General features: G+C 49.2%; 8 protein-coding genes across 8 annotated transcripts; 2 read left to right on the plus strand and 6 right to left on the minus strand.

Moving 5' to 3' along the window:
* Positions 1-2,371: 2,371 nt before the first annotated feature.
* Positions 2,372-2,869, plus strand: N7446_002938 (RICIN domain-containing protein; the record flags this gene model as incomplete). The annotated part of the gene is made up of 1 exon (XM_058511687.1): positions 2,372-2,869. The coding sequence occupies one exon, from the start codon at positions 2,372-2,374 to the stop codon at positions 2,867-2,869; it is 498 nt and encodes a 165-aa protein (XP_058377223.1).
* A 1,036-nt stretch (positions 2,870-3,905) lies between these two features.
* On the minus strand, positions 3,906-4,418 carry N7446_002939 (uncharacterized protein; the record flags this gene model as incomplete). Its single annotated transcript, XM_058511688.1, has 1 exon — positions 3,906-4,418. One exon carries the CDS (start codon positions 4,416-4,418, stop codon positions 3,906-3,908), a length of 513 nt encoding a protein of 170 aa, XP_058377224.1.
* A 1,464-nt stretch (positions 4,419-5,882) lies between these two features.
* N7446_002940 (uncharacterized protein) lies at positions 5,883-6,302 on the minus strand (the record flags this gene model as incomplete). The annotated part of the gene is made up of 1 exon (XM_058511689.1): positions 5,883-6,302. One exon carries the CDS (start codon positions 6,300-6,302, stop codon positions 5,883-5,885), a length of 420 nt encoding a protein of 139 aa, XP_058377225.1.
* Positions 6,303-8,500: 2,198 nt separating this feature from the next.
* N7446_002941 (uncharacterized protein) lies at positions 8,501-8,716 on the minus strand (the record flags this gene model as incomplete). The annotated part of the gene is made up of 2 exons (XM_058511690.1): positions 8,501-8,662; positions 8,687-8,716. The coding sequence occupies 2 exons, from the start codon at positions 8,714-8,716 to the stop codon at positions 8,501-8,503; spliced, it is 192 nt and encodes a 63-aa protein (XP_058377226.1).
* A 626-nt stretch (positions 8,717-9,342) lies between these two features.
* N7446_002942 (uncharacterized protein) lies at positions 9,343-10,825 on the minus strand (the record flags this gene model as incomplete). Its single annotated transcript, XM_058511691.1, has 3 exons — positions 9,343-9,786; positions 9,854-9,928; positions 9,986-10,825. 3 exons carry the CDS (start codon positions 10,823-10,825, stop codon positions 9,343-9,345), a joined length of 1,359 nt encoding a protein of 452 aa, XP_058377227.1.
* A 1,357-nt stretch (positions 10,826-12,182) lies between these two features.
* nip1 (translation initiation factor eIF3 core subunit c) lies at positions 12,183-14,892 on the minus strand (the record flags this gene model as incomplete). Its single annotated transcript, XM_058511692.1, has 2 exons — positions 12,183-14,434; positions 14,553-14,892. The coding sequence occupies 2 exons, from the start codon at positions 14,890-14,892 to the stop codon at positions 12,183-12,185; spliced, it is 2,592 nt and encodes an 863-aa protein (XP_058377228.1).
* A 1,183-nt stretch (positions 14,893-16,075) lies between these two features.
* On the minus strand, positions 16,076-18,975 carry N7446_002944 (putative protein kinase Yak1; the record flags this gene model as incomplete). The annotated part of the gene is made up of 6 exons (XM_058511693.1): positions 16,076-16,779; positions 16,827-17,565; positions 17,621-17,780; positions 17,842-18,041; positions 18,097-18,365; positions 18,423-18,975. 6 exons carry the CDS (start codon positions 18,973-18,975, stop codon positions 16,076-16,078), a joined length of 2,625 nt encoding a protein of 874 aa, XP_058377229.1.
* Positions 18,976-22,223: 3,248 nt separating this feature from the next.
* Positions 22,224-25,719, plus strand: N7446_002945 (DNA-dependent ATPase RAD26; the record flags this gene model as incomplete). Its single annotated transcript, XM_058511694.1, has 3 exons — positions 22,224-22,334; positions 22,386-22,459; positions 22,512-25,719. The coding sequence occupies exons 1-3, from the start codon at positions 22,245-22,247 to the stop codon at positions 25,717-25,719; spliced, it is 3,372 nt and encodes a 1,123-aa protein (XP_058377230.1). The 5' UTR covers positions 22,224-22,244.
* Positions 25,720-26,793: the final 1,074 nt, after the last annotated feature.

Here is a 26,793-nt window from a genome sequence, read left to right on the forward strand (position 1 = left end):
AGCACTATAGCAATAGAAGCTTCTAGTCACCGACAATTCTAACCCAGCCGTGAGTAGATGGAGATGGACCGAGTGATATATCCATGACGTATCATTGTTACACTACCAGAACAAGCTTCCAAAGTAAAGCTTATAACAGCGTTCATTGTTCAGCATGACCAGATTTCTGAAAACCCTACTTGAGTGAACACAGGAACGAAATGTTGAACCAAAGCCAATCAGTTATACCCACAAAAGCTATCCTTACCTAGGTAGCCATACGTACCATATGTCGTCTGCCGCTTTTATGAGGGCGCTTAGAGTTAGGCTCACTGATTACTCAGAGACGACTTACTAGAAAGGCTATCTATTAAGCACTTAGTCTACTAAGGAGCACTTTGCCCTACCATACTGTTTATTTTACGATCACTTTTTGGTGGCCCTCACTTTCCACCGCGCTCCAATTTCTAGAGGTACACGATCTTCTAGTCTCGTTCCCCTCTTAAAAAATAACTCACTTAAGCACGATAACGCAAAACTAGAGGCATAGAGTCTATTTATCACGGGCTGTAGCTGAGCTCCGTCGGACAGACCAAACGCCTCAATGCCTACTTATGTATAGAGGCAGGCAGCTGCAAACATTTCAGTCATTGATGACATTGCTGTTAACTCTTCCTTGCGTAGTAGAAAGTGGCTGAGCTGAATGATGACTTTTATCAGCGCTCAGCGGCACGCCACAAATGTAGTACGCCTTAAACGCTTACAGAGTCTGCTGGAGACCGCTTTAGTGAGTTTAGACATTTAATTGGCACGTCATCCTAGAAGTGATTTAATATAATTGAAGAATTTCTCCTACGACCCCCACTCCTCCTTCCCAATTAAATTTTATTTGATGCTTTGTCTTCAATAGGAAGCTGCAGTCCAGTGTATCCTTTCCTTTCATTGAATCCTTGAAGGGACGCTTCATACTCACCTTGCGCGTCGACACCGAGACAACTCAGTATGAGCGGAAATCTCCATCTTGTCCTATGAAAAGCCGTGGCTAGTATCAACAGGTGCCTTAAGTGGATCTTGGTTGAGACCATTCGCTTGATCTGTCCCTCTGATTCGCGTCTACTAACCTAGCGACGACGGTGTTTCCCGACGGACCGCGTAATTGAGATAAGGAGTAATTGTGACGGTGGAGGATTCTAATTGAAAATTCCGAGTTTGTCGAAAATAACCCAGCTCTTTCGAGCACTTTCGCTGCTGCATTTTGATTTGCTGCATGCAGCCACAAATAGTAACACGTCTGGTCGACCCTTTGCTTTCAACTGCTTCTAGGACGGACTCTGAATGGAGGACGCCTGCATAAGTCTCACTAGCTTTGCAGGTGTTCCTACATTAACATTACTCACATTGTGACCAATTTCAGCTTTCATACCAACTGCTAGGAGATAGTAGATTGCCAAATTATCTCCATTGGCCCAAATTGATCATTCTAGCACACAATAAATTCTTGGTTAAACCCCTTTTCTTGCGCATTTAGGAGTCAAAGTTACGGTGCTTTGCTGGAAGGAGGGGAATACAATCTATTCCCTACATAGTGCTTCTCATGATGTGTCCAATGATCAGGTCATTCTGGACAGCAGCGGCCTCCCCATTCTCCACAATTAACCATGCTCAACAGTACTTCACGTAGGGAACAATATCTCATTATGGGGCTGGCTGAGCCTGCCTTGCGTTCTTTAATGGAATTAACCACAAGATGGATGCATGTGAATATTATGATAATCACTTCTCAGCTATCCTCAATAATGATTCGATTCTCACGGTAAAGGCATGCAGAATTTTTTGATTCTTAGCATACATGCAGGTAGTGGCAGCTGAACAACGAGGATCTCACTGTTTGATCCCATTGGAAATTTCATGGCCTTCGAAAATTAGATAGATACTGCCTCGAAGGGCTGGAATCCCCGAATGGCTTACCATGCGGTGCAACCAGAAGCCAGGATAAACCGGAGTACTCCGGAAACAGCACATGAAAAAGTCCTAAGACATTTCAGTGTTCTTCTGACTAGGCTACGAGTTGTTTTGAGCAAGGGACCGTGCCACTAATCGCGGTAGATCGCCAATTTATACCCAAAACATTGCGGGGTCTTCAGGCAGAATAGAAACCAGCGAGCAAGAAGTACAGACATTTAAAGACGGTGCCCATCTTTTGAATTCGAAATGTCAGCAGTCAACACCCTACACGGCTTTGATATACCTTAACGTTGAGTCTTGTCTGCGCGCTCAGATTGCACACCTAGGCCCATAATACTTACCCAGCAGTCCATCACAGGTAACTTAAAGAATCCCCAGAAGTGGACATTATATTTCTGAGCTGACATGTACTATAAAGTCCAACAGCATGACGAACGCAGCCGGTGCCAACGTACATGCAGCTCGCAGCTATATTAGTACTACCATCGATCCTGGCACCTGGTACCGGCTCACAAATGCCCATCTCGGCCCCTCCATCTCCCTTGATGTGGAAAATGATGGCGTGGGCAACAAAGAAGGGCTTCTGAAAATGTCACCTTCCGCCGATTACAGTGGTCAATTCTGGCGGTTTATTCCGCAGCCATCTTCCGGAACGTACAAGATACAAAACATGTTTCTGGGTCCAAACAGGGCCCTGGATGTGTATGGGAACGACAGGACCAAACCGCATTTGGCAACAGAGGGGAATTACTCAGGCCAAATGTGGACGCTAGACGGCTGGGGGGACACGACGTGGAGACTATTGAATGCATATTCTGGTGATGGTCTTCGCCTCGACACGTATTTGGATACACACGGACTCTTTATGGGCGATGGAAATAATTCGGGACAGCATTGGACTCTTACAGCGATTAGGAAGATCTAATCCGCTACATGTATTCAGTGACCGCAATGGAGCAGACGGGTTGGGAGAGAAGTTCTTCAAGATATGTTTCCTCGATGGTAGTGTGTCCAAGCCTTGATAAGTGCCTTGGCTTCCCGCACAGTTCCTATCGGTAAAACATGCAAACCACGAGTTCTAGAAGGTCCAATGAAGACGTCAAAGAGGGGAGGGGAGGGAAGGGGTGATTCCAACTCTGATCCAGCTTAAGATCTACTTCATATGCGGACACTAATGGAAGTGAAAGGTCAGCCATCACACCGTGCTATTCTCTTTGTCATAACATCCGCTGTGCCCTCCCCGACATGAAGGAAGGTAGATATGGAAGGAACAGCTGGTGTCCATGTAGTACAATCTTCTATTATCATCTACTGTAGTTATGGGCATATCCGACTTAATGAGTTTGCCATGAGGTGTGCTTATGTGACCACGAGCTTTCCCGCCCGGTGTTGCAGTCTGTGAACTGTAACTAATAGCGTTTAAGATTCTGTGATATGTTCAAGCGACGAGAAGAAAAAAGATGAATATAAAGAGACCAAAACAGAGTTTGTAGCCATGGTGGTCTTTAAACTTAATAGCAATCCTCCGCCCAAGGCACACTGACCGAGGTGGAAGTGGGTGGAAGAAACAACGGTTTCTTTTAGGCAAATGAATATTTCACAGCTGTTTGCAAGCCAATTAAGAGGACTTTCGGCAATATACGTTCAAAACTAGTACTTAACTCCCTGAATTACAGATTATAATTTCGTGCGTCACCAGAATAGAATCGATTTCTTGAGGAGAGAACAGATCATCAAAACGGGGGATAGATGAAGTAAGTACAACAACTCGCATCTGCACAGGTAGACGGCTCACCAATCTCCAACAAGTTATCTCTTTAGAACTGCCAAAATAAGGTGGAACTGGGATATACACTTTGCGCTTTGGTCGGCGACCCTGCGGGGTGCTCAATAGTTGGACTCGTGCACTGCCTCTATAATGTTCCACACCTTTAATAATGACACGGGGCTCTGTAGAGTCGCTAGAACAGGACCTGTGGGCGACATATGGTAACTTCGGGGACAACCTCGAAGATAGTGGTAGTGCTACCGGCAAGGTTGACATAAGGACCTTCCGCACTAGTCTCGGTGGTCACTGTTTTGCCGTCAGGCTGTGTTATGCATGCAGCGATATTCTTGTCCTCTGTCTTCGTCGTGGAGACCCAGTAACATTTCAACTGGTAATCATCACCGATGTTGTCATTGCCAGACACTCTCGACGGGGGTGTGACGCTCGTCGACGGCGCGGATACTTCTTCTTTGTCCGAATAAGACCACCCATCTGAAAGCCGATGGTTTGTATGACCAAAATCGATTAGCTCAATGCTATTGAGCTCTTCCTCCGTCAGATAATAGCGATCATTGGTACCCTTAACATTCGCTTTGATAAAGACATAAACGGGCAGTTGCATGCTTCCATCTGCATCGAGGGTGGATGAATTGAGCTCAGGCGTAGCCGTCTGGATTTGGAAACCAGTCACCTCCCATGTCGCCATTGTTGAGGACTCAAGGAGTACACGAGGCTATTTGTAAGAGAATGGAATTCTTGTTATGGTTTCCGTGGAGACAGGAGAGACTGTATGTTGTATGTAAGACGGGGTGAGGGGCCTTCGTATCAAGCCATCGATAGCGATTTCGCAGTGATTTATACCTCTGCTCTCCCTGCTCCCCCAGTACGCACAGGGCGCCATATATATTGGACAGCACACGGGGAGAATGTCTCACTCCTAATAAAAATGTGCGTTCCTACGGCTGGCTTGTTGTTGCCCAAACACAGACTTACCCTGGCGAGTATCACTCTTCTCATGCTTGGGTGACGCAGGGGGTTGCGTCCGACACTCGGGAAGACAGCATCTTGGGGCGGAAGTATCAGGTCTAGAACCTTGTTCCGGACCATTAGGTTGTCTGTATAGACAGAGTTCAGCTCGTCTGGCCTTCGGCATCGCCGTTAATTTGGAACGAGTTGGTTCTGCGGCGATATGCGCCGAGAGCACCGAGATCCTGCAGGCGGGTCCGAAAATGATCACTTTCATGTGCCAAGATCTCTAGCCTACAGAACTTCCAGGGTTGGATGGACATTCCATTCAGCTCTCTTTTCGTCTAGTAAGCTCCGTGAATGTCACGGATATTTACTCCGTATAGGCGGCTAGTGTAAGCGAGCAGCAGTGATTAGTGACTAGTCATTGGGCTCTGCTTGGGTTGTAACCATTAAGCAGACTAGCATAACCATAAAGAGGTATTAAAAATTACTGGCGGGGAGTTATGCGCTACGTGTGAGGGGCCAAAAATTGCCGACATAGCTTAGTAGATTAGAATAGGCAGTGATTGCCGATGAACCCCTACGGGCTGAAATATTGGAATATTCTGCGAGGATCTAATGCTCTCCAATTCTCAGCGTTCCAAGGAGAAATTGGTTACAAAGAGGGGATCCAGATTGCCAATTCATTGTAGGATCCGCTGGAGGAAAGGGTTATTCGAGATTACAGTGGACTATTCAAGCAAGGTTTTCTGTTGTAACTCACTGCGAATCTGACCCCTGTCAATACCTTAACTATTGCGGGAAATCTAGAGGGAAGAGGTCTTAGTAGATGAAGCTAATAACTATCGAACTATTCGTCCCGGGTTATGGTGCTGTGGCTATATGTAAAAATACAAAACATCCCGTGGGACACATACAAATCCCCTTGGCACTCAATGCCCATTGCGATTTTCGCCCAGTAGGCTGAATAGGGATTTATAGTCGGCTCCTACTCCTACATGGCTGGGTGGCTTGTTATCTGGCCATAAATATAAAGACGATAAGGATATACTGCACTCTGCAATATCAAAGGAAAGAAACGATCGAGAAAAGTAGCATGACTATAAGTTCAGCACAAATAAAGAGACACTCTGACTCAATCTTAACACGGGCTAATCACACTCCTCCTCGGAATCGAACATTCCGCGAACTTCCAGATTCTTCAAGAATAAGTGATAATAACAGGTGGTCGACCACATGGCAAATGCTGCAAGTGAACTTGCACTGTTCTCCCGGCTGAAGTCGTCCGTGTGGTAACACCTCGCGCCTCCTGCGATAGCCTTCCTCCGTTGTAGTACTCGGGATGCAGCTTTACTGCTGTATCATCGTCCTTCAGATCCACCTGCGCATCGCACCAGAACTCGTAATTGTGGTAGCCGACAATGACAGTGAACGTATTGCCTGATGAAGCCTTGATCCGAAGCATGCCTGATGTGCCACTCCCACCCATTTCGAGCACAAACTTGTCGGGCTTTTCGTCGGTCCAAGTACCGCCGTTCGCGTAGTACCAGCAGGTCTTCTCAACTACCGTGAGGGTCTCATTTGTCTCATTGACGATCGCCACCGGATGAATATAGGTCATTTTGCTACCAGACAATATGAGAGTTATGTCCAGTTAGAGGAGGGTAATAGTAGATAGGTACCTACTTTGTACGAGATGGGGACAGGGACAGGGACAATCAGCTCAAGCAAATAATGGTAGTGAAAAGAATAATTAAGACGAGCAAGAAATATGGGCTTTTAAAAGGGATCAATGGAACAGCAAGATATACTAAATTTACCGCCTGCTACAGGAGACCAAGAGTTAGGTAGGAAGAAGTTTGTTGGCTGGCTGAGCTCCCTCGGACAGACCGAAAGCCCCCTCCTTCCCCCTACCAATGCTACCTCATGCGTGAAGCAAGCATTTTGGTCATATGAACAAGAATAGAAAAACTAGAAAAACCACTGGCCAATACGACAAATATTACTACTAGTAATAATATTGGCTTCCTCTCTCCACTTCGCTGGCTATTTTATCCTCTCTTCCAGGCATCTTGTACAGTGATCCACCAACATCTTCCATTAATAATAAGAAATGGAAGTATAAGAAAGAAAAGAAAAAGAAAGTAAAAGGCATCACTGCATTGTGAGTATATGAGCACGAATTGTCCTGCATCTGACAGGCATATTAAACTAGCCAAGGGCCCAGACCTTTCTGTATCGCTCCTGCGCCTCGATTGACAGTTCGCCCGGACACTCCGGATCATAAGGAACGTTTCCATCACACTCCATTGGTCTGTTAATATAATTCAACTAACTGAAAAGAAGACGGAATTATCTGTCCGCTGATTAGTGAATAGCTGCGTCTCTGGGACCCCGGCAACAGGCTATGGGCCACCCAGAACCAACCAACCGGAATTAGAAAATGCACGGGATTTGGAGATATCGCAGTTCCTGGGAGCTTGGGGCCCATCTGAAACTGCAGACCCCAAAACATGGTGGCTGAGAGGACTAGAGAGTCCGGTGCTAGCTCGACCATAGCAATAACCAAATCGACGCCTTCTAGTGCCTATAAAAATTGGCAGCTGTATGCTCTCAAGGAATTACATTTTAATGCCTGTTGCAGTTAGAGGATGACTAGTTGTTATTATTTCAAAGGTACAAGTGGGGCTGTATATATTCAACTAGAAGATCAGGCATAGACACCTCGGAAGTTTATTCCGATAGAGCCGCTAGCTTTATATCACAACAATCATCGCTCAGCTCACCTGAAATGAAACCACCTCTCAGGTATGATAATGGGAGGAATACTATCATAGTAGAACCCATCCTGGAAACAAAGACGCATCCGCTGAAGAGAGGAAGACTTTTTTTCCACATGGTGGAAAATGACCAGCTGTTCCATAATTCGGGCATTATTGGGCAGAATAATCACGGCAGTGCCAATTGACGGATGAACCTCAACATGCTTCTCAAGCATCGCATTGTCAATCTCTGCACAATGGACACAATGGACCGGGCTGAGACCTGTGACCGAGGCCCTGATGATAATAACGTTGAACGGGCGTTTGTCCCCAATGATCACTAACCTCAAAAGTCATGGCTGGCCTCCAATGATGACAGTCATAGTATGAACCGGGGCATACAATCAGGGTCATCTAGAACCATCGGGCACATCCCTCCCCCCGAGCTTACGTATATGCGCGATGATCCTCATAGCCAGGACTATATCTAGCTTCATTATGCCCCCTGGAGCAGCCAGCTCGTGCATCTCGGAATTCTGCAACGGAGGAATTGTGTCCGGCGAATCACGTCCTGGGAGAGAATGCAATACGGTGTAACACAGACATGAAAGTGCCACACCAATATCGACTCGAACGGGTTTCTACTGTATATGAGGTAAGAAGGAGTCCGTGGGTAAAGATCGACGCCGCACGGTGAGACGGGCGATTGCGGGCCGAAACTTAGCGTTGATGGCAGCTGAAAGTTTGCGTCGTGGGACCTGCATGTGCATTTTCTGTATATTTTCACTTGACCAAATGCCCCGTAGGGCATTTATCAGCGCTGCAGTGGCCCCCATCGAGACCAAATTATGCATCGTGTGCATCAGAATCTGATGCCTTTCCTCCACGGCGAAGCCCAACTAATCGATGCTTTGCGTAAAGACTAGCTGCTCACACGCTTTGATCGCCATGAACTGGAGCTGCAAATTGTCAACCGGCGTATAGAACAGCTGGTGGGGGATCTGGTTGTACGCTGTCCGTGAAGCCCCTTGAAGTTGGCGCTGGCACTGTCACGGCCTCAGCGACTCGAGAAGTGCTTCGAGCCGTTGGGTGAGGGTACCACTCCTACACCTCCACTGACATCTTCGCCGGGTTCTTCGAGGATTCGCTGGAGTCGTTGCCCGAGCAAGTCAATCAGCTCATCTTCCAGAAGCTGGACGTTGACCAAGACCCGGTCGAGCTAGGATTCGAAGGACGCACTTACGATGTGATCATCGCGGCCAACATGTTCCATGCTACTCCTTCCCTGGAACACAGCATTCGTAGTGTGTGACAGTTTCTCAAGCCCGGTGGTTATCCCTTTGCACTATAGATCACCAATTTGCATCCCATTTCGCAATGTCTTTTGATGTGTGCCTTTGACAGATGGTGGCTCGGTCATGTAGAAGGTCGTCCCTGCGGAACAACTTGCTCCATGATCAAACCGAGGCCCTCGAAAATGGGCAAAAACAGGTGTAAGGAGGGGGAGGCTGAAATAGGGCGAAAACAATGTATAAAACGGTATACTCGTCCGAGGGTTTCGTGTTTCGTGTAGAGGCTGTCTAATACTTCGTGGCACAGTATACCCATTTATGACCACTGTTATAGGAGGCTTCAGGTAATAACAATGCAGACGTACTGATCCCAGAAACACTTGCGAACTTTGATATATAAATTGAAGCAGATATATACCCTGGTGAGAACTGACAAAACTCCATAGACAAAACAAATAACAAAATCCCAATGAAAGAAGACGCTGCAGACCAATTCTGTTATAGAGCCTAAAACCACTAGGTAAGCATGGAATTTTGCACTTGTTGGCAAGACCATGGTCTAGTGGAATTTGAGAAAGTACATATCTTTTATAGATAGAGCAAATGGTTAGGGGCCAGTGCCAGCGGCAGCACCACTTGTCCAAGCTGGGAGATGATTAACAAGCTCCGCCTTGTTATCAGTCAAATACAAGTTATTAGCACCAGGGCTAGTGCCAGTAAATAAGACGAATTTCATCCAAGGTCCTGTGAGTCTCTCTGCTGTATTATCGGGATTCACCGCAGCCAGGACTTTAACGAACGGGCACATGACGGCCCAGTTGTGGTCTCTTATAGAGACTTCAATCTCAACGATTCTTCTTGATACCACGCCATTGCCAGTAACTAATTGTGAATGGCCAAAGGTTGGGGGCTCTAGGCCGGACATGGCGTGCATCTGGTCCACATCCTGTTGGTTGATGGACATGATTTCGGCGCCGGTATCATACAACAATGACTGTCCAAGCGGAGCACAGTTGTTGCTTGCACCAGCCGTTCGCATTTCCGTGAAGATCTAGATGGAAGAGAAGATAGACGTTAGAAAGTGAAATGTTGGGAAAGAAGGCTTGCCGATATCATACTTCATGCGAATAGTAGTTATTGGTTGGCCCGATTACGGAGAAAACCATCTGTTGAGGAGGCCCTGCTCCAAGAAACTATGACCAACAGCGTTAAAAAGTGAATTACACCATTGGATTATCTCAATCACTAACCCCTTCAACCCAGAACTCCCGATGTGTTTTATACTGCGCGAGAAACGCTTCGTGTCTTTTGTGGTCGAACGGCTCTGGTGGACCGATGAGTACTCCTTTGGACCAGTAGGTGATCATGCCTCTTATGAACATAAGCTCCTTATTCCTGTAGGCTTTCATGAGAGCCCTGATGTTTGGAAGCTGACCATCCACGTCTGCGTCGTCGGATTCAGTGAGAGATGCTTCAATCGCCCTCAAGGAGACCAGTCGTTCAACGGTCTGCAAGTCAAGGCCCGCAGGCTCTGATGCAATCATCTCTTCACGCTTCTTCTTTCTTTCGAGATATGATTGAAGCCTTATTTCGAAGAATGCAGGGAAGATGTTATAGGCAATTCTCTGGTGGCATCGCTCAATCTGCTCATCGATCTCGTCCTCAAGAAGATCCGGCTCATGAGTGTTCCACCCTTCAGGTAGCTCCGAAGAATTTGTCAGAGGCTCATCCCCTTCATGGGTCCATCGTGGCTGCCTTTTACCACGCGGTGGCTTTTCGATATTTGCCCCGGCGGCATAAGCAGCCAGGACGCTGTAATCAACAAATTTTCCGTAGTTCTCCTTGTCCATCAGCCAACGCGAGTTGGAATCGGCATCAATATCCATGGGGTCTTCGTCTTCTGGGGTCAGGGACCTTGCGGCCTCCTTACCCTTCTTGGAAGCCGCGGCCTTTCCAGTCTTTTTCATGGACCCTTTGGAGGCAGCCCTGGATTTCGGGGCGGGTTTCTTGACGGTAGCGGGTTTGACCACCTTGGAAGAAGACCTGGCAACCGGGCCTGAGGTCTTGCGCGCGCTCCTGCGTGGTGGCATCTTGAAAAAGAAAAGATGACCTTGGTGGTAGGTATATCGTCAAATATTAGACGATATCAACTGTAATTAAGTATGAACTGAGAGGCCATGGCGATGATATTTGTATTCACTCTGCGCGAGGAACTGATACCCGCAAATAAAAACAAAGAAAAGCAGCCGATCGAGCTACCGAGTAAGAGGATAATGTCTGTTTGTTGAAACAAAGCGATGATCTCAGAGGACTCGAGTCTCAAATATGCTATTTTGGGACACAGAGCCCGAGGACAAAGAGATCCAGGATGCTTCGGCCCTGGCACGGCAGTCGTAGACCGTCAGTCTTTCATAATTTACATGTTAACTTACTATTTGTGAACCATTTTAAATCGAGGCACTCGGAAATAAGTAAAAAGGAGGTGGAAAAAGAGGTGACAACGAAGAGTCTAAAGGAGGGTGAAACCTAGGGATTATCTCCAGGTAGCTGATCAACTAAGATGAGTGGGAGCTGAATTTTGTTTCCCTAGTGACCAGTCCTTTGGTCTCATGTGAACGTTCATTTGATTCACAACGGTGTCCTTGGGGCTTCAATGAACAGGGGATGCAGATTCGTGGTCAAAGAGTCGAGTAGACGTTTCGAGTAACCAGCCTTCCACCGCACAAAGAAGGCATGTATGTAGACCAAGGCGCTTCCGCTTCGCCTTTTGGGAAGGCTTTCTGTTGAACAAAGGGGCGTTTCGACTCCTCGTCAACAAATTATATTTCCCCAGCCTCGACTACGCTCTGGAAGAACAGCGACTCACTAAAGAATTTCGTGGCTCTGGAATAATTAAGCAAGGTGGTTCGAACTTTGTTATACTTCGCCAGAGAGTGCACGAAGGTATGATTCGGGCTCATTTGGGTTGACAGAGATTAGCGGCATCGATCAGGAGATTTTAATGCTCCATTCAGGAAAATTCGGTATACATGACGAGGCAAATTCAGTTCGTAGTGTGTGTAATGGATATAAATGGAGTGCACAAAAGAATGTAAGTGAGAAAGGTAGCAAAACTGCTTTCAAGTGCGTCTGTATACAGATCTAAGTGGAAGGGCTCTACAATGTATGCTACCGTCACCAAGTCACTATAGTATAGAAATATATCTATTCCATAAGCCGTCAAATTCTAACCAATATGCACCTTGATTCTTTCTCGATCATTTCATACGTGAATATCATAGAGATCAATCACAAAAGTAAAAAACGCAGAAAGACGGGCAATTTTTCCGACCTAAAAAAAGCAAGGAACGGTCGTACTAACACGAGATAGGGGATGGATGGACAGGAGAAAAATGAAACCGTGAAGAGTTGTGAAAAAGAGGAAAGAACATGCCATTACATCAGAATCTAAGCCTTGATCGCTGCGCCCAATGCACCACCGCCGAACTGCTGGCCACCGGGTCTCCGGTCTCCCTGAGGGATACGGGCGCCACCGCGACCACCGCCGCGACCACCACCGCGGCCGCCACGGCCACCACGGGCGCCGGGGCCGTGCTCGCGCTGGAAGGCGTTGGCCATACCCTGTGTGCGCTGCTCGAGGGTCTTCTCGTTGGACTCGAGGAGGTTCATGGACTTGTCGGCAAGGGTGACGATCTGGGACTGGAGGCGGGAGAGCTCGACGCCCTTGCGGAAGATGATGGCGTCGTTGACCTGGTCGAGGGCGGCAGCGAGCTCCTCGTGAGAAATCATGCGAGAAATCACGGAGACGATCTTCTTGCTGCTCAGCTCGAACATGGCCGCTAGGGAGGTGATGGAGAGGCTGTCATAGAAGGGGGCGTATGTGAAGAGGTAGGTGCGGAGACCCTCCTCCTGGGCCTGCTCGGAGAGCATGGCCTTAATCTTCTCGGGCTGGGGCATGAGATCCCAGATCTTGATGGCAGCGAGAGACTCGGCGGATTTCTTCCATTCACCTGCGGCAAGAAGCTTGGCCGATTGGATCACACCGTCACGGGTGTTCTCCGGGGGACCGGTGAACACCTGGCGCTCGTTGTAGTCCAACATACGGCGGAAAGTCTTGGAGATCATGCGGCGGCGCAGCTCGGGGGAGGACGAGCTCTGGGCCATGAGGGGAACCTCGAGGAACATGCTTGAGGTGAGGTAGATACACTCGAGCAATTCAAGGTTGATGTGCATGTGGAAGGGCAGCTGACGGGCCTTCTCGGCCTTCTCAACTTCGGGGCTCAAGCTGGCAAAACGCTGCAGGATAAGACCCTGAGCGAGCAGCTCCTTTTGGCGACCGCTACCGCAGATCTCACCAAGGGTGTTCTGGGCTTCGTAGATGAGGCCAGCACGGAAGGCACAAAGACCAATCTGAACAAGTGTGCGGTTGAACAAGATCTGGGTGGCAATATCCATGGAAGAAACAGACTCCGTAAGGTGAGACATGAGCATCAAATCACGGGACTTGTAGTATTGGTCGTGGAGGGCGAGGAAGTAGATCTGGCAAAGCATGGCACGGGCACGGGGAATGCCATCGCTGTTCTGGAACATGTAGTTGCAGATAGCGCCCACGAGGCTCTGAATGTCACCGGCCTTGGAGCCAGCAGTAACGGCGGAGTTGATCTTGGTGGGAACAGCCTTGTCCTTGGCGTCCTCAAGGATGGAGACAACCTGGGCAGGCTTGAAGTAGATGTGCTCCAACCGTCTGATAACAACTCTGTTCATGCTCTCCTTTCCGTTCTTGTCGGACTCGCCGAGGCTCTCGACATACAATTGTGAGCGGACAAGGTTGTTGTACAGGGTCTGCTCGTCGCTCAGGCGCTCAATGTATTCAGCGGTGTGGGGGTCGATCTGCTGGAGAGAGCGGGTGAGCTCGTCGTCAAGGCGCTCGACGAAAGAAACAATGGAACCGGGGATGGCGAAGGTCTCGCCCTCCTCAACGGTAGGCTGCTTCTCGTCATCCTCCCACTCATCGGCAACCTCGCTGATGATGTAGCTGCGGTTGTCCTCCAACACAGTCAGGAGAGTCGAGTATTCCTCATCGGCAGCCTTCCATTGCTCGGGGCTCATGTAGTTGGTGCTGGATGTGCTGGTGAGATCGAAGCGTGTGGAGATCAGGGTCATAAGAGTGCGGATGCGCTGGTAGGGGGTGGTGGCCACTTCAAGGAGCTTGGTCATGGTCTTAATCTGGTCGGCACGGTCGGTGTTCTTCTTTCCGCGGGACTCGACGATGACGCGGAGGTGCTTGAGGATGCTCTCCGGGGTGTACTGGAGGGTCTTACCACCACGGCCGACAGTAGCGAAACCATCGTCCTCACCACCGGCAGCGGCGGCAGCGGCAAAGTTCTCGATACGCTCAAACTTGGTGGGCTTGGGAGCAGGGGCAGGAGCGGGCTTCTCCTCGACGTCGCTGGCCATGAACTCATCCTTGTTGGCGCGGTACTTCTCGATCAGGGAAGCGTACTCCTTGTTGTTTTTCTTGATCTTCTGCTTAACGGCGTTGAAACCCTTGCTGTTGCTGGCGTTCATCTTCTTGTTCGAGGCCTTCTGCTTGGTTGCGGTCTCATTGGTGAAGTCTTCGAGCTCTGCGACGGCCTGGATGTAGATCTTGGGGGTAGGACCGGTGATCTTGAGGATCTGACGGTTAAGGTTGTCGAACTCTGTAAATCATACCATGTCAGTCGATGCCGTTCTCCCACCAGATACGTCGCCATCGCGGAGTTTTCTGAGACCCAAAACCACAGAATGATTCGAATCCCGGAATATGGTGTCACTCACCAGTGGCAATAACAGCCCAGTCGTTGATCTTTTCGGCATTGTCGATCAACTTGATGGTGTTCTCAAGTCCCTCGAGACGCTTGTCCTTAGCAGACTTGACAATCGTAACCTTCTCCTCCTCCTCGCTATCCTCACTGCCGGAAGAGTCGTGCAAGAAAGCGCTGGCTCCCTTGCCGCTCTCCTTGCCCTCGGCTTCGCTGTCGCTCTCAGAGCCAGATTCGGATTCGGAGTCGGAGTTGTCAGAGGATTCCTCCTCAGAGCCGGACTGGTAGACCTCCTCCTCCTCATCAGACGAGCTGTCGCTGTCGCTGCCGGAGCCGTAGAAGAAACGCGACGCCATGATTGCGGTTTTCGGTTTCGGTAATAGGAAATGGCGATCCGAAGGGGAAAGTGAGGTCGTCGCCGTCTGAAAGTTGAGTTGGTTCCCGCAGCGAGCCACACACGAAATTTAAGCGAGGGGCTGACTAAACCCGATTAGGACTAGGCTGACTCAGGACAAAGAAGCCCGGTCTATCGACTTCGACTGTTCTTTTAGTACTTAACTGAACTACATAGGTTTTTGATCCTGTCTGTATATTCCTCTAGATTAGTGACTCACAACCTTACTATGTCAAAATATCTCACACCCAGTTATATCGTGAACCATATGAGGAACTAACATTACATACGGGGAACAAGTGAACTTGACTCGTTACTATGCTTCCATTGTTCATTCAACTCAGTTCTACTACTGTATACAGGGTCACAAGAACTAAAACCCAGACTAGAAACAACACAGCGGCAAGTACTATGCTCAGCAGGCTTGGAAACAACCATCCAAACAGAAAAAAGCACACACAAAATGTGCCAAACCACCCAAGTAAATCCAAATTTAAGAAAAAGCAACAGATTTACGGGGAGGCAGGGGAAACAGAAGAGCAGAGAAATCGTTCTTTCAAGCTCCAGGCTATGCCGAGAAGAGAAACACAAGACATCATGAAAAGAGGACAGACGGTCAGTTGTACCGATAAACCACTGCTTAACGAAAAGAAGAGAACAGAAATTGCACAACATAACTGGAATCGTAACACAGCAAGAAACGCAACGAAACAAGGGTTGATAATGCGGATGATCTCTTGGCCTGGACCACTGATGGGCACTGGACTCGCGAGGCGAGCGTGCAGATCGATCAAGCGCTAGCAAGCAATGCAAATGCTGATCGTGTATCAGCGGTCGGAGATCATTTGTAGACCGCGTCCACCCACTGCCCCCGAAGGGCTTTTTTGTGACTCATGCACCTACAAGAGCCTGCCGGGCAAGGGGAGGCAGGTTGGCTGGCGAGGAGAGGAGCGGGTCAGTAGAGCGAGCAGGCTTTACAGACACAGTGCGCTGAAGAGTCATGGAGTTGGTTCAGGATAAGAAAAAAAGTATCGATAGACTAGTATCGACGGGCCTGCTCTCATCTCATGTGGAACACGTGACGTGACAGATACCCTCTGCTCGGATGTTCTATTGCCATTGGTTCTGGCCCATGTATCCTTCGCTCAATACACCGTCTTCGAGGGTGCGGATGAAGTCTCGGTTGCGTTGATTGCCGCCGCCGCCGCTAGCTGCTGCTCGGCTGCCGCGTCGTCTTTGGTTGGCGTTTGCATCCACATACCCATCAGGAGGAGGGGGTAGTATGCGGGACTGGGCTGGAGTCGAATCGGTGCATTCGGATCCAGGTGACTCGCCACTCGCTGAATGGTGGTTGGGATACCCTGAGGATCCATGGTGGATGCTCGTTGACGGCCAGCCCGTGTTGTTGCCTGTGCGTAGAGACTCTGAGGGGGAACCTGGCCTGGCCCTGGCCCTGGCATCATTCCCATTTGGTGGCCATAGCCCGGCGGCTGCTGGGTGGGGTATGGGGGTGGTGCACCCTGGTACATGCCGTTGTACATGGGCGGAGGCTGGGTTTGTGGTGGCGTATGGAATTGATTCATTTGCATGGAGTAGGCATTCTGCGCATGCGCAGCCTGGGCCGCTCTCTGTTTGCTGGCGGCCTCGGCACGTTGTTGCTGCTCAACACCTGGGGCGGGCTTGCTGGCAGTCGAGTACTTGAGGTTCATCGGTGGCATGAAAGGTCCAGTGAACTTTTGCTGGGTGATGAATGGGTGCAATTTGGCTTGTTGAGGTGACCACCGCTCGAGGGGGTTGATTGAGAGTAGTCCGCGCACGAAATCGATGAATGCGACCCGGTTGTTCAGTTCTGTGACAGTGAGTAGGATGTCAACCATGGGGCGAATCAGACCTTACCTCGCTCAACCTCTGCTTGCTTCATGTTCTTTCGAGGCATCGGGTAGCTGCGAATGATCTCCTCCAGTGTCGAGGCAGAGAAATACTTCTTGCTGGGTTGTTCCTTGGTGTTGTGTTCCCTCGAGTATTGCTCCAAGGTCTTGAGACGGTATGTCTTCCTCCCGAACTCATCTTGAGTCTTTTCGAAAAACTCGCCTGATTGTTTACCCATCTCGAGCATCCAGGTGGGTGGAATTCCCAACATCTCGACGATTCGACAGACCTGATTGTATTCCGACGAGCCTGGGAAAAGAGGCAGGCCCAGGAAAAGTTCCACGACGATACATCCGAGTGACCACATGTCGATGGCGGATGAGTACGGCAAACCAAGGAGCACCTCTGGGGAACGGTAGAATCGCGACTGAATGTAGGTGTAGACTGTTTGTCGTTCATCGCATGCTGAACCAAAATCGATAACTTTGATGATTGGACTCTCAAGGTTTTTGAGCAAGATATTTTCGGGCTTCAAATCACAATGAATAAGATGCGCCTTGTTCAACAGACTCAACGCGTTCAACAGTTGCTGGGCAAAGACGCGGACGAGGGTCGTACTCAATCCACGGAATTGGTTTTGCTTGATGAGCTCGTAGAGGTTGACACTGAGAAGCTCGAACGCGAGACACAAATGTTGCCGGTGAATGAAAGTATCCTTGAGGCGAAGGAGATGGTGGTCATCGTTCTTGTCGTACTTGCTGTTGAGCTGCAAAGGGTAAGCGGACGTTCGACAGTGCCTCCAAATATGATGGGAGGCTTACCAGATCTAACACAGAGACTTCCATCATACTCTGATTGAAGTAGGCGGTCTTGTTCTTGATGACTTTGACCGCTACCACTTCTCCCGTCTTCAAGTTCTGGCATTTCACGACTTGACCAAAAGTACCCTGGCCTAGCACATCTAGGATGAGGTATCGGTTCCTGAAGTTGAAAAAGCTAGTTAGCTTCGATAGAGACTACACAAGAGAGCGTATGGGCGTACTTGTGACCGGCTTCTTCGCTGCCGAGGATATCGTTGACGTAAAGGATATAATCGCTATCCTCATTATCATATCCGTCGTTCTTCACACCTTTGCTCGGCTTGGTCAGTACTCGCCGCGGGTTCCGTGAAGACTCATAGTTGAATCCTGGGTTGCATATGCGATAAGTGGCCGGAAGGTGGGTGGTCAACGATTGAAGCGGCTGAACGAGCTAGTTAGAATGGCGATAGAACAAGTGGGGTATGCTGAGGACTCACGCTGATGAATCCACCTTCAGGATTAGCGCGTCGATATGCGGGCTGTACATTCATGCGTGGCTGCAGTTCCTGTACAGACTGGATTTTTTGGAACTTCGGGACCGGACCGCGACCGGGGACCAGAGGAGGCTGAGATGGTAGCGAGCCAGATCGCGGAGATCGCGAACCTCCAAATCCAGGACTCATATGGGAGGAGGCCGATGTTGGGTAATATTGATCGGGGCTGAGGTCACCGGATTGGAGGGGTGGGAGACGAGGGGGGCGATTTGCTATCGAGAAGTTAGCAAATCTGTCAAAACTGACCAGCTCCACGAGTTAACACTCACTTGGCGATTGGTATCCCTGTGGGGGTGATGCGTATTCAGGTCGGGCAGGCGACCGCCGAGAAGCACTCTGAGGGCCGGATGGGAATCCATAAGAGCTCTGGGATTTGCCAGGACTAGTGGGATATGACATCGGCGGCGACAGGACATTCATCGGAGAATATCTGCGAGCGGCCGACGAGGCCGACGATTCCTCTGCCTGACTCAAAAACTGAGAGGAGGCGCGATTGTGGTTTGGCCTCGAAGGGTACTTTGCTCGGTTGTACGGGTCGGCGTCCTCCATGGTGGTATCCGCATCGGTGACATAATCCCGACGGGGGGTGGCGGCAGGCGATGAAGCCATCGAGACGGACTTGGAGTTGGTGCCCGCTGAAGGAGGTTTCGATGCAGTGCCAGGAGTTTGGAAAGACTCGTATGTGTATCCGACGGGGGGCTGTGACTGTGGTGGCTGACCGTATTTGGAGGCTAGTTGCTGAGGATGAGACGCCAACCCAGTGGTAAACTGCGCAGGGTGACCCATGAGAGGATCCTGGTACGGCTGCCAACCAGGTTCCATCGTGTATGTTTCGCAAACGAATGGCGAGACTCGAGCTCACCGTTTCGCGCACTGCGATCGGGGATCGTGGGTTGCCAGCGGGGACGGGCACTAGGAATGCGGTAGGTGAATTCTAACGCAATTCGAGGGAGGGACAGAGAGGAATTGGAATTAGAATGAGATCGTGCTGCACCGCATTATCCAGGGAATTGTTGATGAGGACAAGTTCGAAGGGGGAGGGGGGCGGTCGCAATTTGGTTGCGACGCAGTAGACGTAGGCGGCTTGAGGGTTCAGGCAAGTCTGGAGACGGTTGTTGGCACCCGAGAATGACGGGAATCCAACAAGAACAGGGATGGCATCAACAGAAGGTGAATTCACAATTCACAAACACGAGAATATACAGAAGATGCAGAAGAGGGGAAAGGGAAGAAGTGTGGAGGTTGGTGAACCTTGCCCATACCCGCCATGGATTGATCTACGGAGTGCATCATCTACCATTTACTATGAGTTGAGTATATAACAATACATTATAGGCATGGGTGAATTTAAATACATCCTCCCCTTAACTTACTCACCTGGATTGTGGTCTCCTTGGCGACGTGACTCTTTGGCCGCGAGATCGACATTACATACCCAACTATCACTGCCTAATATTTCATGTGCCGTTTGTCCAACACAGCTACGTATATCGGCGTTATAAGTTATATATGACCAGATGGTGCTTTAATGATACCTACAGCTTTGGTTTATACTGGTTTGCACTTTTAAGCCCACGAGTTATGGTATAGTAACTAGATTGTGACGCTACAAAAATGGATGTATTCTATAAGCCAAGACGTATCAACAAAGGCATACGAGGAAAACGAGCTAGTATCAGATATACCTGAGAACCTTGAATGAACTCAACAGGACTGAATGTTTTTTTTACGTCTCGAGTTGTGTTTATCTCCCCTGTCGCTTCTTCTTTGCTACCTGACGACGGATAGTAAAGGACGCTTATAGGCCATGAGTCCTTTCACATCCGCAACTTTTATATATCTATATGATTACAGCACTGTTTTTAAACAGTAACGACCAAGTGCACTCGAAAATGAGCAAAAAGAGGCTAAAGTAGGGAGGAAACAATGCATGAAACGGTATACTGGCTTCGAGCCTGTCGTACAGAGACTGTCCAATACTTCATGCTAACCATACAATTCACCAAGCCCAGCCGATATACAACCATCCATGCTCGTACTGGTGATCGTTACGCCTGATCTAGACGAAGTCTTCCGTGCTGTTCAGGCACTTAGAGAGAACCTCGCGGAATTACGAATACCACTACTTGTCCCTGAAAAGGTTTCCTGAAGAGGATTTTACTCGTAATCTTCGGCTGACATACTACCATGGCCTCGATTTTTCTCGCCTTCGCATCTGGGGATCTGGAATCACATTTCGTGGCGACTTTAGCCTCGCAGGCGCAAGGTCCGCCGTAATTCCCTGAATGTCTCAAACCAGGCCGACGAAAGCTATGTGCCAGGACCCGGTATAACTTCATGGCTGTCTCTGGTTTTAGAAGTCGAATACACTGACCCCATGCCGCAGCTTCGACACGACCCCAAATCTGGTGGAAAGGCTCGGATGGTCTGACTTCACTCATCACATTGGTCGGCATCGATATCAACAGCCCACAGAACGCGATTATCGAGCTCTGGTCTCCAACTCCTGCTGGTGCTCATCTAGGATGCAGGCAAACGCTTTCCATCGCCAATCGCCAGGTTTCCCGTGGGCCTCTTCCGCTAGCTTCGAGCTATTGATGCACCGTCGTCTCCGCGGTGAAACGCCAGAAGATCTTGTCATTCCGGACACAGACCTCACATATCTTTGGTTGCGGATCCCGCAACGTAGGGATATACCCCAGCTTGCCAAGCCGTTTCCCCACAGTCATTACAGGTTCTCATCGGCTTTTCTGAGCCCAGCATTGCTACGCCCACTCTACACTCCTAGCTTGCTAAAAGTCAGATTGTCATTCATTTTTCATTCACGACCAGTGCAGCAGCAAACACATTGCTTTTTATCATACCATTGCAATTCAGCGAGATAGTAAATTAGTTTTTATTTGGCCTTTCCACAGGGTATTTTCATTTCTAGTGGCTGGGCAGCTCCGTCGAGGCGGATCATCTTCCACCTTCGCGTCCTTTCTTAAAACATCGTTTATCCACGTCGTCCTTTCTTTTGTTTTTTTCCCGCATTCCTTTGTTTGTTCTTACTATCCCTGAGCCAGACGCCTGCACAGATCCATATTCTTACCTAGCTACGTGGCTTAATGAATCCGTCATTATTCATAACTCGTTTTCTTTCTTCCTTTCTTCCTTTCTAGGTGTATACACTTAGCAGCATTTCAGACCCTAAATATAGGCAATAAGTGTCATATTTATATGGGATTGATACATTGAACCCCCCTCCCTCCCCCCTATATGGATGCTCCGAACCTCCATGCTTGGAATTTCAAGCACCAGTTGTTTCTGCCAGCAATATTTCTGCCACCTTACCTACCTGCCATCGACCCTGCTTGCAGCACGATTTTGAGATACCTCCATTTACTATGTCAGTCCCTTAGTAAAATTGAGTCACTATCATTCTTTACTACCCACTATACCAACTGCACGGCACTACTCCCAAATAAGAAACAGATGCTGTAAATTGCGAGGCTTGAAGGTCGTCTGAATGTCAATTATTTTGAATACCCAGTTGAGTCCTACAGTATGGTACAGGAATGACTTATTTCTACTAGGGATTTACATAGTAATTGCAGGTACCTAAAGTGTTGATATACATGCAGGGAGGTGCTAACTTAGCTAAAAAAGATAAAAAGTTCGATAGGAAGGCGGTGAAAAAAAGGGTCAAGAAGTGCCTGATTTGTAAGGCAAAACAGGCCAAATTCAGGCCAAATTCAGGCTGGAGGGGAAGGGGGTGTTCAATGTATCAATCCCCTATTTGTAACATACCAATCACACTATCAAGGAGAAGGTCTCAGAACGAAAGAGCAAAACAGCATGGCAAAAGTGAGGTGAGGTCTAAATCCTAGGATTACCTCATTCATGACTCATGAGTCATGTAAAGCGGTATGTTAGGCGGTGACCGATTGTGCCACCATCCGATAAAGATTGTCTCTGAATAGGACTTGATTGCTGCCTTTGCCTAATGTATTTGCTCTATTGAGCGCCACCATGCACTCACTTAGACATCCGTTGCTTTAATCTGTCCTTTATTTTCATTCCATACAATTCGTTTGAACCCTTATTTCACCATGTCTTCTACTGATGAGGCGAGTCGCCTCCGAGACCTTCAAGCCGATGTCCGCAACCAAGATGATCTCGAGAGAGATATCACTCGACAGGTATGAGCTAGCTCTCGACTTGCAGTTAATATAGGCTGACTTTAATCTCAGGCGGATAAAGCTCTTGCCGAAAAGGCCGAAGAGAATGACATCAAGCGACTCGAGAAAGTCCTGGTGGAGATAGAGTATGTGCAGTAAATTCCTCACATCTAATAGCACCGCTAACATCTATGTCAGACGTATCGACACCCAGGTCCGCCGAGCGCACCAGCGCCTTACCCATTCCGTCGGCACCGCCACCCGCCATCGCGTGGAGAATGAGTTGAAGGGATTGGAGGTGCGCAAGGCGGGTCTGGTGAAAGACCTGAAGGAAATTCAACAACGTATTGATGAGAGGCGCCAGTCGCAAGAGAACGCAACAGTAGCACACGGATCCGGGCGGCTGCCGAACGAGTCGCGCCGTGACTACCTTCTGCGAACTGGAAAGATTACCCCGTTTGCGTTGATGAACGCGGGATCCAGAGATGGGCCGCTTGCCAACCTCGAGGATGCGCTTGTCGATACCGAGGATCAGTACAATGAGGAGCAGGAGCGTGAACGGGCCAAGAATGAGCCAGCGGCATCCCACCGTGATCTTGCACGCCCAGATTTCGACTTCGAAGAGAGCAGCAGCAAACGTCGAAAGGTCGCTCAAACTAGTTCCCCAGGGGCAGATTCCTCCGCAAGCTACGTTGCCTCGGAAGGTGCCGAGGATGCATCAGATGAGGAGTTCATGCCTGATACTTTACCCGAAGCAAAGCCAAGTCGAAAGCGCAAACAAACAAAAGGCAAGAGTGAGCTTGAAGACCTGAGTGGAGTGGATGATGGCAATGAGAAAGTCTACCAGGCTCGTGTCCAGGAATGGATCAGTCGGCGTAGCTCTGCTCGACGGGACGCCGCGACTCACTCCATCGAGAATGGGCTGGATGAGGAAGATGAATGGCTTAAGCCACATCCCACTGAACCAGCCATGGAGCTTGACAACGACTTGCGCGTGCCTGGAGATATCAGTCGCTATTTGTTCCCTTACCAGAAGACTGGTGTTCAGTGGTTATGGGAGTTGCACCAGCAAACCGTGGGTGGAATTATCGGAGATGAGATGGGCTTGGGCAAGACCATCCAGGCAATCGCCTACCTTGCATCACTGCACCATAGCAAAAAGTTCACCAAGCCGGCTATCATTGTTTGCCCTGCAACTCTTATGAAGCAATGGGTCAATGAGTTTCATCGCTGGTGGCCACCCTTCCGTGTTTCTATTTTGCACTCATCAGGAAGCGGCATGATGAACCTCGGCAAAGAAAGCAGTCGAGAGAGTGCACTCACATCCGAAATGATGGGAAGTCGCAGCTCAGGCCGTCTATCTGCTGGCCAAAAGGCAGCCAAGAAGATCATCCAGCGAGTCACCCAAGAAGGCCACGTCTTGGTCACTACATACTCAGGCCTGCAGTCATATGCAGATGCTCTCGTTGATGTTGAATGGGGATGTGCCATTCTTGACGAAGGCCATAAAATTCGCAACCCTGATGCCGGTATCACCTTCAGCTGCAAGGAATTGCGTACTCCCCACCGCATCATTCTCTCTGGAACTCCCATGCAGAACAGCCTGGTAGATCTGTGGTCTTTATTTGACTTCGTTTTTCCAATGCGCCTAGGCAACCTGGTTACATTCAAGAACCAGTTTGAGAACCCCATCCGCCAGGGAGGATATGCGTCTGCATCTAACCTCCAAGTGCAAACAGCTGCAAAGTGTGCGGAGACTCTAAAGGACGCCATTAGTCCATACTTGCTCCAGCGCTTCAAGGCCGATGTAACATCCGATCTACCGCAGAAAAGCGAACAGGTCATCTTTTGCAAATTGACAGCTCTTCAGCGAACCATCTACAAGAGATTTCTTGGCTCAGATGACATGAGATCCATTTACACAGGCAAACGAAACTCACTGTTTGGCATTGACATCCTACGCAAGATCTGCAACCATCCTGACCTGGCTGATCACGAATTGCGGTCTCGCGAGGCGGACTATGGTAATCTAGAGCAGTCTGGCAAAATGCAGGTTCTGAAGGGTTTACTCGAGGTCTGGAGAGATACCGGCCACAAAACCCTGCTCTTCACCCAAGGACGTCTGATGCTGGACATCATCGAGAAATTCCTCAATCATTTGGGTGGTTTCCAATATCGCCGAATGGATGGCACTACACCTATCAAGGAGCGCCAGTCCCTGGTCGACACATTCAACAATGACCCTGAAATCCACGTCTTCTTGCTCACCACCCGCGTGGGTGGCATCGGAGTGAACTTGACAGGTGCTGACCGTGTCATTATCTTTGATCCCGACTGGAACCCATCCACCGATCTGCAAGCGCGCGAGCGTGCATGGCGTCTGGGCCAAAAGCGTGATGTCACTATCTTTCGCTTGATGACCAAAGGCACGATTGAAGAAAAGATCTATCACCGCCAAATCTTCAAGCAGTTCTTGACCAACAAGATCACCCGTGATCCTCACCAGCGTGAGGGTTTCCAGTTGAGTGATCTTTACGACCTGTTCTCTCTGACAGATGAGGATGATAAAGAACTGGAGACAACCCAGCTTTTCAAGAATGCGGAGGTTACGTATCAGGAAGAGACGGATGACTCTCGCGATAAGAGGAACCGTGGACGCAAGAGCGAACCCGTTCCGAAGACCGAAGATGAAGATCTAAATGTGGACGGAGTCGCTAAGATCGAAGCATTCAAAGATACCGCCGAAGAAGAGAAAAACTCCAAATCCTCCGAAGATCGCATTATGCACGGTATTTTCGCCCGCTCCGGTGTGCACTCTGCTCTGGAGCACGACCAAATAGTGAACGGCCGTCGTGTCATCCGCGCCGACCCCAAGTTGATTGAAGCCGAAGCTCGTCGGGTCGCCAACGAAGCAGCCGAAGGCCTCCGCCAAGCCGAACAAGAAGCTCGCAACGTCCCAATTGGCCTCCCAACCTGGACTGGCCAGTTTGGCATCGCTGGTCGCTCCGATCCCTCGACCGGTGGTAGCTCTGCTCGGTCTAACCGTGGCGGTCCTTCATCCGCCAGTCTGTTGGCCAACCTTAACCCAGCTGCTGCATCACAATCCAATAGCAACGGTGACGGCATCGGCAACGGCGCTCGTGCCGGTGCTTCTACTGCCCGCATGCCCCGTGGCAAAGATTTTCTCCCGCTGATTCGGGATTATCTCGCTTCTCGTCGCGGTCCAACATTCTCTCACACCATCGTTGAACATTTCAATCATTATTGTAATACTCCAGAGCGCGTGGCTGAGTTTCAGGAATCGCTTAAGACGGTCGCGACGCTTGATCGTGTTGGTGGTAGAGGCCGGTGGACTCTGAAGCCTGAGTTTGCTCGCAATACTAGCAACCAGAGCCAGAGACGCTGAATGGAAACCTGGTTTCATCAATAGAGATGATTATCTAGTCGGTGCTAGATGGCGTCCATTGGGGTATTTCTTTGTTCTTTTTGGGGATGTGCATGTAAGATAGCGAGTTCACGATATTATGAGGAACGACAATATAGATACCCTTGGGTGGGTTTAATTCACAAACATACTAAGTCATGACTGCGCTAGGCATTTGCTGCATATACATGTACTGTACTGTACAGCCACTAATCCGAGGCTAAGAATCTTCGTTGTCCACCGGGCGTTGCTTAAATGCGCCCCCGTGGACCCCTGTTTTTGATTTAATAGTAGTCCACATTGTTTCATACACCTCATTTTTCATCAAATCGCTCATAACTATTACATATGATCTTATATGTGTAAAAAGTATAATCCACAGAAAATGTCTAGGTACAATGTGTTTATCAGTCAAACTTATGCAACATATGATATCATCCGGGTATAACATCAAGAAAGGGGGCTTTCGCACAGTGGAGTATTCTATTTTTGCGACACAGGGGGCCACAAAATCCCTCCTATACAAGTGACGTGAAGTAGATTAGGCAGGAGATTTTGCCCAAATGTCGCATCCACACAATTCAGGGGAAGCTCCACGAAATCTTGGCAGAGAGTTGTTGTATCGACATGCAACGAGTACATGCAACTACAGAGAACAGAGATGGCACAAGGATGTACAAGTATTCCCACAACACAACTTAAGCAGCGAAAATCACCTCACTTGTGAAACGAGAATCACGTTACTACCAAGATCACCCTTCGGGTAGAGATATTGACCGTCACTCTTGCACATCTTGTCTCAGGTATTCCCCGTAGGGAATAGACAGTGGATGAGATCTGCACTCGATCGCAACCCTGACTGGCGCGGATGTTCCAGCTAATGCAGGAACCCACTCACTTGAACTTCCAAGATGTCGATTATAATCACCATGTGGGGGCTGTTCCTTCATTTACCCCATACCTGCCTCTAACGCCGTGGATCAGCCTTGTTCGGTTGGGTAGAGTCGGCTCCGGCGTCCGGTTTGGGGCGGTTTTGAAGCGTTGTGCGTGCCTTGC

This window comes from Penicillium canescens (assembly GCF_028828765.1).
Source record: "Penicillium canescens strain IBT 15451 chromosome Unknown utg000002l_segment0_segment0, whole genome shotgun sequence".
In the NCBI taxonomy this organism is placed as follows: Eukaryota; Fungi; Ascomycota; class Eurotiomycetes; order Eurotiales; family Aspergillaceae; genus Penicillium; species Penicillium canescens.